Below are 12,424 nucleotides of genomic sequence, written 5' to 3' on the forward strand. Positions count from 1 at the left end.
CATGCCACTTCCTTTGGCTTGTAGAGTTTCTGCTGACAAATCAGCTGTTAACCCTATGGGCATTCCCTGTGTGTTGTTTGTCATTTTTCCCTTGCTGTTTTCAATAATTTTTCTTTGTCTTTAATTTTTGCTGTTTGATTACTATGTGTCTTGGTGTGTTTCTCCTTGGGTTTATCCTGTATGGGACTCTCTGAGCTTCCTGAACTTGGGTGGCTATTTGCTTTCCCATGTTAGGGAAGTTTTCAACTATAATCTCTTCAAATATTTTCTCGGGTCCTTTCTCTCTCTCTTCTCCTTCTCAGACCCCATAATGCAAATGTTGTTGCATTTAATGTTGTCCCAGAAGTCTCTTAGCTGTCTTCATTTCTTTTCATTTTTTTTTTCTTTATTCTGTTCTGCAGCAGTGAATTCCACCATTCTGTCTTCCAGGTCACTTCTCTGTTCTTCTGTCTCAGTTATTCTGTTATTGATTCCCTCTAGTATATTTTTCATTTCAGTTATTGTATTGTTCAGCTCTGTTTGTTTGTTCTTTAATGCTTCTAGGTCTTTTTTAAACATTTCTTGCATCTTCTCGATCTTTGACTCCATTCTTTTTCCGAGGTCCTGAATCATCTTCACTATCATTTTTCTGAATTCTTTTTCTGGAAGGTTGCCTATCTCCACTTCATTTAGTTGTTTCTCTGGGGTTTTATCTTGTTCCTTCATCTGGTAAAAAGCCCTCTGCCTTTTCATCTTGTCTATTTTTCTGTGAATGTACAAAGTGGTTTTTAGAAAAGAGTGAGAGTCAGGAGGAAAACTAGGAGACTCCTACAATAATCTATCAGAGTACCAGTAAATGCCTAAATTAAGGTAATGAGTCCAGATATGGGAAGGAAAAGATTAACGGAAGTGGTACCTGATCCTAATATGTGGAGTGTTCTGATATTAATTAGCATATTCACTGCTAAGAAAATGAATGTTTATGCTCAATGGAATTAGAAACTTCCCAATTCCAGTGTAATTCCCAACATACCATCCTCAAATTGTTAAAACATTCCTCTAATGTTTCTTCTCAAAGAGAAGTTTTCTTTTAATACTTTTTAGCCTCTAAATTAAGATAACTTACCATTATCTCCTGTCAGAGGTCTTCCCACAACTGCCATGTAGAGGAAGGACCAAAGAACAGCACACATCACAGAATGCCTAAAATAGCACCTGCCCGTTAATGAGCTTAAACGTGAAATTCATAGAACTCTGAAGTTTGCGTCACTTACAAAGCTCCTCCTTTCTGAATATAATCATACTTTAGCAAGCAAGCACCTCTAAACAATTATTCTAAAATACATATTACATGATGCCATGGAATAATTGTAAATTACCACATAGTTCTTGACATCCACTATGATGCTTGCTCATGAAAGAAACCACAGATGCTGAATCGATAAGAGATTAAAATCTCTCCCCATCCTTTTAAAGGAAACAAGTCATCTGAGAAGAAACTAAGCTGAGGCTCTCTGCAGGCCTTCCTGCCTTCAATTTCTATTCCAACCCAGTGAACAACATAATTTGTGGTGTTTTCTTCTATTTCCAAAAGGGTTTGTGATCAGACACCAGAAAACAGAGCTCCAATTATCTAGCATTACAGAATTCCAGCATTAAGGTTTAAATTGACCTGCAGATCATTTCTCTCATTTACGTCCTTCCAAGGCCAAGAAAAATGAGGATCAAGGTCCCACAGCTGGTATGGCAAAGTGTAAGTCTTCACACTGCCAGTTTAAGATTCTTTTCACTGCCCTCCACATTGTCTATTACAAGCCTTCAGTTCTAAATATCCAAATGATGGAGTGTCAACCCCAGTATTATATACTGGATCACAGTCAAGGCAGAAAAATAAAAGTCCAGCCATATATACACGGGGCAAGATTGCTCCAGCTTTTCCCTACCATGGACATGTGTACTGTTTCCATGTTGTGGATCAGGCAAGACTCATGCAGATTTATTCCACTATGGCATTGGTGTATACTTAGGAAGTTAGTAAAAGTAGAACAACATTTAAAAAATAACTCTGGAATACACAATGTGTTGTTAAAAACACTTTGAAAAGATAATAAAAGCACTGAGAAATGATTTTGATCCTTATAGATCTAATTCAGTTATTAGGAGAATATCAATACATTAATGCAGATACCTCTAAAATGGAGTTAATGATGAGATGTTGATTGTTGACATATTAATATACAAGCAAGTATAGTATTATGATCCATTTAGAACTTTCAAAAAGGAATATCCCTAACATGCCTCTAGGAATCAAAATTATAATAAGTTATTAAAAGACCCACAGGTTTTCAATCAGTAACTCAATCACCGTAAGGTTATCACCTAATAATTCCCAATACTCCCAAGGAATTAGCCTCTGATCAAGACAGCAGACACTCAATCTGCACCCAGTCTGTGTGTACCATTTAGTGATTCTTGGTTAATATCAAGACTCTTCCACAGCTGGGTTAAATGATGATCATGGCCAGATGCCAAAGGCTTTTTCTACCTTGGGATTAACCATGGCAACCACTCCTTACTCCCCACCTAAAGGCAAGTAAGGAGGTAACTCATACAGGCAAGGAGTCCAACTTGAAGGAAGCAGCACTGGTGAGTGTTTTCTGCGTTATGTTCTCTCATCAGCTAAAGGACCTTAGCCAATCTGCTTAACTTCTCTGTGCTGAGTTTTCCTCTCCTGCAAAATGATGATAATATCTACTTCATAACATTTTCCTGAAGATCAAATCAATGAGATAAAGTGTGAAAGCACCAGCAGTATCTAGAATATGGCAGCTCTCTACAAATGATACCTACTATTATACTATATGGAGGTATGATTTATCCATACAAGAACAATGATGTAGGTTCCACATCAGAATATATGTATGATATAAAACACTGTTTACCAAGAATGGTTATGCTGTATGGGAGACTCACCCCTGGGAAGAATTTCAGCATCAATAAATTTAATGGCTTCGACTGCTGATAACTGGGTGCTGTTTCCACAAAAAGTCATTTCCCCCTTCTTATTATTATAGTATCTTAAATCCACAACTAACTCACTCCAGTGAGTTAAAAGGTAAGCACTAACTGGAGAAGGCAACAAAATAAGCCATTATCAATGAATTTCACTTCAGCAAAGTAGAGTATCAAATTCTTTAGCTGATCAGCAGAAGAGCACTGACTCAGGAGAGAGGTTTAAGACAGAACATAAACTTTCACTACTTAGATATAATGCCAATACATGGCCTCAAAGCTATCCTGACTAAGGTTTAAGAAAGGACCTATTCGCTCTGCTAGGGGACAGAGTAACAGGGTCCTATCAGTTCTAGTGTATTAATCATGAATGCTCATCACAAAGACAGAATGAGTTTGAACAATTGTCCTAACTCACCAAAAGAGACTGATTAGTCTTTAGGTTTCTGGACTAGCCTTGTGGAATATTAAATATTTATCAGAAGACAATTCGTCACTCAATTAATAAGATTTCTATGACACAACTCAATGTTCCTCAGTCATGTCCAACAACCAACCAGTTCAGAGTGTTATAAACCTCAAGATTACTTTGATGCCACAGCCTTTCAGCCTTTAATAATCTTTCCTATGCACACTGCCTATATGTTCATCAGGATGCTTTTTGCTAAGTGACAGAAATCCAGCTTAGATTAGTTTAAGCAACATGAAAATATATAGGGAGCATACTAAAGTATACTACGATATTAAAGGATTGACCACTTAAACTGCAGGAAGTATGTATCTCTCTACGGTCTGACCCTCTCACTATAGACTGGCTTTCTTCTCTGGGCAGTAAATCTATTATAAGCTCCTGGGTTTCACATCTTATAAATTTCCCAGAAAAAATGAACGGACTCCTTCTCAATTCACTTGCAAACTTCAGGGGAAGGACCAGCTTGAGTCAGATGTCCACTCCTGGCCAGTCCATTGTGGCCCTAGTAAGAGAAAAGATGGGAGTAGCGAAGGGGCAGGGTCACATAAAGAACAAGGTGGTGCCCACAGGAAGCTTGAGCCATTCCCAAAGGAAAGGGGTTGTTTTTCCCAGAAGAAAGGCTGAGGGGAGGGTTGTATAAACAACAATGGCAGACCGCTATAGGTATATATCAATACATGCAATTTTTATTTCAACAATCAGCATGGTATGAAAACATACATGTTCTTTCATTTTGTAAATAAACCTTCACCAAACTTAACCATGGGCCATAAATTTTACAATCATTCAAGTCAGGTAACCTAATGTATTCCTGACCTTCCCAGCTCACTATTTCCACCATTCCCACCTCCAGACTTTTAGCTGGAACACAATAAACCTCCTAAGTAGCAACTTCTACAGGAGGGAATACATTCACAGTGATTGCACAGCCATGCTTCTCTTGTTTAGAGAAGCCCTCAGGCAAGAATTATTTTCTTTGTTATTTTAGGTATCTAATTTTTACCTCAGATAACCTAAGAAGTTTTTGCAATGCAGTTTTATTACTGGAAACAATTTCATTATAAGAGAATATTAAGCAACTGTAAGAATGAAGTCAAAAGGCCAGTATCGACATATAAATATATTCCTATCTTACAATCCTGCCTACTTAGATATAGCAACTTCTGAAGTAGCAAAACAGACTTAACAGAAACATTAAAATATTTTTACTTACCTCATATTAGCATTTGTAATTATTTCCTCCAAAAACACGTATGCTGACTTTGACATTTGCAGTACACAGAGTATTTTCAAAGTGCTGGTTCTGGGATTTACAAAATGGCTGAGAATGAATCTTTTATTGCCTTCTTCCTCTCGAGTTAAATGATTTTTTAATATTACTTGATATGCCATAAATCCTTACCTGTTTAAATCCATGTGACCATATAATACATGACCTTTGAAAAACAAATGCCTCACCCATACTCATGCTCAGGAAAACAATCTCCCAGAATATTAGTCAGGTCTGACCTCTCTTCTTGGGTGACCAGATGTCTCCAGGGTTCAGGTGCTAGACTGGGTACAATAGGCCCCCAGGTGTGAAATGGAAGAACTGGTCTCCCCCAATGCCACAGGAACAAGGGAAGGAGAACCAGATGCAAACCAAAGAGAGATTAGACAAAGGAACCTGTTAGAGAAACAGTACAAAGATTGTGAGTCGGAAGTGGAGGTTTAATGAAAGAGCTAGTAAAGTTGAAGAAGAGCCAGTGAGGCCAAATCACGTTAAAAGAGATAGAACCCTTAATATTTTGGAGAGAAATCATTTTTGCTACCCCAAATCTTACAACTCAAGTGTCACTTGGAGTTTGGGTCTCCCACCAAAGCTCTGCCCAAAATTTCTGAGGATTCCTTAGATGTGTGTAAGGTAAGGATGAGGGCAGAACTTGTATTCTCAAAATCAGCTCTGCACCTACTTGCACAGCCCCCTCTCTGTTCTCCACCAGTAGACCCAATGTGAAGCTCAAGCTTTCTTGAGTTCCCCATCCATTTCTCCACTCACATAAAGCTTCCATGAATATGAGACTTTATCAGTTATTCAAAGGGAGGTGTAAAAGGAGTTTACATGACAGCAAAGTAAACAATTTCAAGTAGAACACTGAACATCTCTCCTCTTAAATTATCTTTTGGCCACCCTAACACCGGATTATTTCCACAGGTCTCTTCACCCAACTTTGCAGCATCTGCAAGCTTCTTTTTCCTCCCTCCTTTCTCTATTTACCTCCTTCAAAGAGCACAACAGACTCCCCTCCTTAGGTCAGGTGTCAACTTAACCATTCCCCTCTCCTACCTTGGGTCTAGCTTCCAATGTGTTCTCCAGTTTCGTTTTGTGCCTCTACATGGATTATCAAGGCATTCACAGATAGAGTTTTTCTCCCTTCAGAAGAACTTGGGTGACTACTGTTAAGATCATGGATTTAACTTCTAACTCTCATTACACAAGACTGAAGTGGAATCATTGGTCCCTGAATGCAGCTAATAAGGAGAAATGAGCTTGAGTGGCTCTCCACTCCATAATCTAGGGATACGGCAGCATGACTAGGGAGAGGCCCCACCTGTTCATGCACAAGTCTGGGCATCTGAATACAGTCTGGGAAGAGTTCTCAGCAGCTTCTCTGGTCTCTCTAGTTGTGGAACTGATTTCCCCTTCCAGAAACAAATTCTGACTTTTGGTTCATTAGAAGAGATACTTACAGGCAGATGTTGATCATCTTTGAAATCTCAGGTAAGTCAGCTCTGATCTCACATTCCACACTGCACCGAGCTGGCTTATAGGACCTCTTGCCCCTGAACCCTCTCCCTACTGTGCCTGGCAGGCCCTGGAATACAGAGAAGCAGGAGAACTTTCTGTAAAGTCATGTTCTAAATCTGGTCTGATTCTGCTGAAATCACAGACGACACTAGCTCATGAAAATGAGCAAAAATACAGAGATACAGAACTAGAAACGAGACAGGTCTTCGGAGATCGTAGTAACACTAGGAACACAACACTGTTTACACCAAAAACCCTCTGCCCTTTTGGATTCCGTGGATTCATTTGACCAGTTAAATACTTTATGACAATCTAATCGAGACATAAACTTTGACCACTGGATATTTGGTGCCCCCTATACCATGTGATCTGAAGACACATTGCCCATCAAAATGACAAATGGGCTTCATGTATAAAAGTAAGTTCACCCATTCATTCATTGATTAATTCAACAAATATATATTGAGTGCCTACCATGGGCCCACCAGCTTAAGCTCATTGGTTTAAGCCTCTTGAAAGCTACTGGCATGATTCTATCCACCCATTTAAAAAGTTACACATTACAGGAGAGGTTACATTTTCCAAAATGCATGTGAAATCCACATTAAAATTAATACTATCCTAGCTAGCGATCACAATGGGCCTGTCAAAAGAGCAAGGCATCAGTTCACCCTCAGTTCCACTCCCTTTCCCTAAAACAATCTGGTTCTTAACTGTTCCTAAGAGGCATCTTAGAGTTAATATACCAAAATTAAAAATTTTTAGTTTCTCTCTAAACCTGTTTCTACCCCAATGTTCTCAGTTAATGGTGTCACCTCTCACTCAGTTGAAAGGTGACCTTGGAGTCATATTTGAGTCTTCTCTCTCTCTCTCACTTCCAATATCCAAGGAACCATCAGCAAGTCCTTTCTGTTCTACCCCAAATCCCATCTACTATCCAGCATCCCATTTCTCATCATCCCTGCTACTACCACCAAACTGAAGCCAACATCACTTTCAACCTGGACAACTGTAACATTTTCTAACTGGTCTGCTCATTCACTCTTAACCTCTTACAAAATTCATTCTAGCAGCTGGAAATTAAATCCAAATACATCCTCTACTGTTCAATGGCTTTTCATCACATTTGAAATAAAATCTCAACTTTACACGGCTACAAAGGGCCTGTCTCCATTATTCTCAGCCTTGACTGCTTATCAGAATTACTGATATTACAGAATTACCTAAGGAACTTTTAAAAATAACTAAGTGCCACCCAGATTAATTAAATCAGAGTCTCTGGAGGTGGGCTCTGGCATTGTTTGTTTTTTAAGTATGCTTTCAGAATAGAGGACCACTGTCCTCCATGGCCTGCCCACTGTCTATCTTCCTCTCTTAGTTCAGCTGCTGCCACTCTCCCCTCCAGTCATTACTCTGCAGCCTCACTAGCCTCTTTGCTTCCTTCAATCCACAGTTTCTCTGCTTTATCTGGAAAGCTCTTCTTCATTCCTACCCTCTTCTTCCACCACTGATCGTCTTCACAACATTGGTCCCTTCTCATCCATCATTCAGTTCTCTACCCAAACACCACCTCATTGGAAAAGTTTTCTAGGACCACTCAGTGCCCTATGCCAGTGGGTCTCAAAGTGTGGTCTCTAGAGCAGCAGCAACAACAGCACCCAACAACTTGTTAAAAATGTAAAATTCTGGGCCCCACACCAGGCCTCTACTGAATCAGAGACTCTGAGGGAGGGGCTCAACAATCTGTTTAAATAAGTCCTACAAGTGATTCTGGTAAACATTAAAGTTTAAGAAGCACTATTATGCATGTGTATGTACATGTGTGTACACATAATGTATGTACATATGTATCATATGTGTATATATATATATATATATATTTATTTATCTGACTACCCCCACCCTTCTACTCTTATTTTTTTTTTAACATCTGTATTGGAGTATAATTGCTTTATAATGGTGTGTTAGTTTCTGCTTTATAACAAAGTGAATCAGTTATACATATACATATATCTTCCCTCTTGCATCTCCCTCCCTCCCACCATTCCTATCCCACCCCTCTAGGTGGTCACAAAGTACCAAGCTGATCTCCCTGTGCTATGTGGCTGCTTCCCACTAGTTATCTATTTTACGTATGGTAGTGTATATATGTCCATGCCACTCTCTAACTTTGACATAGCTTACCCTTCCCCCTCCCCATGTCCTCAAGTCCATACTCTAGTAGGTCTGCGTCTTTATTCCCATCTTGCCCCTGGTGCTTCATGTCCTTTATGTTTGTTTTTTTTTTAGATTCCATATATATGTGTTAGCATACGGTATTTGTTTTTCTCTTTCTGACTTGCTTCACTCTGTATGACAGACACTAGGTCCAACCACCACACTACAAATAACTCAATTTCGTTCCTTTTTATGGCTGAGTAATATTCCATTGTATAAATGTGCCACATCTTCTTTATCAATTCATCTGTCGATGGGCACTTTAGTGGCTTCCATGTCCTGGCTATTGGAAATAGAGCTGCATTAAACACTGCGGTACATGACTCTTTTTGAATTATGGTTTTCTCAGAGTATATGCCCAGTAGTGGGATTGCTGGGTCATATGGTAGTTCTATTTTTACTTTTTTAAGGAACCTCCATACTGTTCTCCATAGTCGCTCTATCAATTTACATTCCCACCAACGGAGCAAGAGGGTTCCCTTTTCTCCACATCCTCTCCAGCTTTTATTGTTTGTAAATTTTTTGACGATGGCCATTCTGACCACTCTGAGATGATATCTCACTGTAGTTTTGATTTGCATTTCTCTAATGGTTAATGATGTTGAGCATTCTTTCATGTGTTTGTTGGCAATCTGTATATCTTCTTTGGAGAAATGTCTATTTAGGTCTTCTGCCCGTTTTTTTTTTTTTTTTTGCGGTACGCGGGCCTCTCACTGCTGTGGCCTGTCCCGTTGTGGAGCACAGGCTCCAGACGTGCAGACTCAGTGGCCATGGTTCACGGGCCCAGCCGCTCTGAGGCATGTGGGATCTTCCCGAACTGGGGCACGAACCCATGTCCCCTACATTGGCAGGCGGACTCTCACCCACTGCGCCACCAGGGAAGTCCTCCTGCTCATTTTTTGATTGGGTTGTTTGTTCTTTTGATATTGAGCTGCATAAGCTGCTTGTAAATTCTGGAGATTAATCCTTTGTCAGGTGCTTCATTTGCAAATATTTTCTCCCATACTGAGAGTTGTCTTTTCATCTTGTTTATGGTTTCCTTTGCTGTGCAAAAGCTTTTAAGTTTCATTAGGTCCGATTTGTTTCTTTTTGGTTTTATTTTCATTTCTCTAGGAGGTGGGTCAAAAAGGATCTTGCTGTGATTTATGTCATAGAATGTTCTGCCTATGTTTTCCTGAAGAGTTTTATAGTGTCTGGCCTTCCATTTAGGTCTTTAATACATTTTGACTTTATTTTTATGTATGGTATTAAGGAGTGTTCTAATTTCATTCTTTTACATGTAGCTGTCCAGTTTTCCCAGCACCACTTATTGAAAAGGCTGTCTTTTCTCCATTGTATATTCTTGCCTCCCTTATCAAAGATAAGGTGAACATATGTGTGTGGGTTAATCTCTGGGCTTTCTATCCTGTTCTATTGATCTATATTTCTGTTTTTGTGTCAGTACCATACTGTCCTCATTACTGTAGCTTTGTAGTATAGTGTGTAGTATAGACAGGGAGCTTGATTCCTCCAGCTCCGTGTTTCTTTCTCAAGATTGCTTTGGCTATTCAGGGTCTCTTGTGTTTCCATACAAATTGTGAAATTTTTTGTTCTAGTTCTGTGAAAAATGCCAGTGGTAGTTTGATAGGGATTGCATTGAATCTGTAGATTGCTTTGGGTAGTAGAGTCATTTTCACAATGTTGATTTTTCCAATCCAAGAACATCGTATATCTCTCCATCTATTTGTATCATCTTAAATTTCTTTCATCAGCGTCTTATAATTTTCTGCATACAGGTCTTTTGTCTCCTTAGGTAGGTTTATCCTTAGGTATTTTATTCTTTTTGTTGCAATGGTAAATGGGAGTGTTTTCTTAATTTCACTTTCAGATTTTTCATCATTAATGTATAGGCAAGCAAGAGATTTCTGTGCATTAATTTTGTATCCTGCTACTTTACCAAATTCATTGATTAGCTCTAGTAGTTTTCTGGTAGAGTCTTTAGGATTCTCTATGTATAGTATCAAGTCATCTGCAGTGACAGTTTTACTTCTTCTTTTCTGATTTGGATTCCTTTTATTTCTTTTTCTTCTCTGATTGCTGTGGCTAAAACTTCCAAAACTATGTTGAATAATAGTGGTGAGAGTGGGCAACCTTGTCTTGTTCCTGATCTTAGTAGAAACAGTTTCAGTTTTTAACCATTAAGGACGATGTTGGCTGTGCGTTTGTCATATATGGCCTTTATTATGTTGAGGTAAGTTCCCTCTATGCCTACTTTCTGAAGGGTTTTTACCATAAATGGGTGTTGAATTTTGTTGAAAGCTTTCTCTGTATCTATTGAGATGATCATATGGTTTTTCACCTGCAAGTTGTTAATATGGTGTATCACATTGATTGATTTGCATATATTGAAGAATCTTTGAATTCCTGGGATAAGCCCCACTTGATCATCATGTATGATCGTTTTTAATGTGCTGTTGGATTCTGTTTGCTAGTATTTTGTTGAGGATTTTTGCATGTATGTTCATCAGTGATATTGGCCTGTAGTTTTCTTTCTTTGTAACATCTTCTAGTTTTTGTATCAGGGTGATGGTGACCTGGTAGAATGACTTGGGAGTGTTCCTCCCTCTGCTATATTTTGGAAGAGTTTGAGAAGGATAGCTGTTAGCTCTTCTCTAAATGTTTGATACAATTCGGCTGTGAAGCCATATGGTCCTGGGCTATTGTTTGTTGGCAGATTTTTAATCACAGTTGCAATTTCAGTGCTTGTGATTGGTCTGTTTATATTTTCTGTTTCTTCCTGGTTCAGTCTCGGAAGGTTGTGCTGTTCTAAGAATTTGTCCATTTCTTACACGTTGTCCATTTTATGGCACATAGTTGCCTGTAGTAATCTCTCATGATCCTTTGTATTTCTGCAGTGTCAGTTGTTACTTCTCCTTTTTCATTTCTAATTCTATTGATTTGAGTCTTCTCCCTTTTTTTCTTGATGAGTCTGGCTAATGGTTTATCAATTTTGTTTATCTTATCAAAGAACCAGCTTTTAGTTTTATTGATCTTTGCTATCGTTTCCTTCATTTCTTTTTCATTTATTTCTGATCCGATCTTTATGATTTCTTTCTTTCTGATAAACTTGGCATTTTTTTGTTCTTCTTTCTCTAATTGATTTAGGTTCAAGGTTAGATTTATTTGAGATGTTTCTTGTTTCTTAAGGTAGGATTGTTTTGCAATAAACTTCCTTTTTTAGAACTGCTTTTGCTGCATCCCATAGGTTTTGGGTCGTCATGTTTTCGGTGTCATTTGTTTCTAGGTACTTTTTGATGTCCTCTTTGATTTCTTCAGTGATCTCTTGGTTATTAAGTAGTGTATTTTTTAGCCTACATGTGTTTGTATTTTTTACAGTTTTTTTTCCAGTAATTGATATCTAGTCTCATAGCATTGTGGTCAGAAGAGATACTTGATATGATTTCAATTTTCTTAAATTTACCAAGGCTTGATTTGTGACCCAAGATATGATCTATCCTTGAGACTGTTTCATGAGCACTTGAGAAGAAAGTGTATTCTGTTGTTTTTGGATGGAATATCCTACAAATATCAATTAAGTCCATCTTGTTTAATGTAACATTTAAAGCCTGTGTTTCCTTATTTTCATTTGGATGATGTGTCCATTGGTGAAAGTGGGGTGTTAAAGTCCCCTACTATGATTGTGTTACTGTCAATTTCCCCTTTTATGGCTGTTAGTATTTGCTTTATGTATTGAGGTGCTCCTATGTTGGGTGCATAAATATTTACAATTGTTATATCTTCTTCTTGGATTGATCCCTTGATCATTATGTAGTGTCCTTCTTTGTCTCTTGTAATAGCCTTTATTTTAAAGTCTATTTTGTCTGATATGAGAATTGCTACTCCAGCTTTCTTCTGATTTCCATTTGCATGGAATATCTTTTTCCACCTCCTCACTTTCAGTCTGTATGTGTCCCTAG

General features: G+C 38.4%; 1 protein-coding gene across 2 annotated transcripts in view; it reads right to left on the reverse strand.

Moving 5' to 3' along the window:
- Positions 1–12,424, reverse strand: part of PLCL1 (phospholipase C like 1 (inactive)) — a 359,381-nt gene that overhangs the window by 203,118 nt on the left and 143,839 nt on the right. Inside the window, exon 1 of one of the 2 annotated variants that reach the window (XM_029224962.1) lies at positions 1,106–4,645. The exons of the other annotated variant lie outside the window; for it this stretch is intronic. Coding sequence (XP_029080795.1) covers positions 1,106–1,108 — 3 coding nt within the window. The 5' untranslated portion in view covers positions 1,109–4,645. Of the gene's footprint in view, positions 1–1,105; positions 4,646–12,424 lie in introns of those variants that run through there. 2 annotated transcript variants of the gene reach the window in all.

Source organism: Monodon monoceros, unplaced genomic scaffold, assembly GCF_005190385.1.
Source record: "Monodon monoceros isolate NGI ecotype Baffin Bay Population unplaced genomic scaffold, NGI_Narwhal_1 Super_Scaffold_16, whole genome shotgun sequence".
NCBI lineage: Eukaryota > Metazoa > Chordata > Mammalia > Artiodactyla > Monodontidae > Monodon > Monodon monoceros.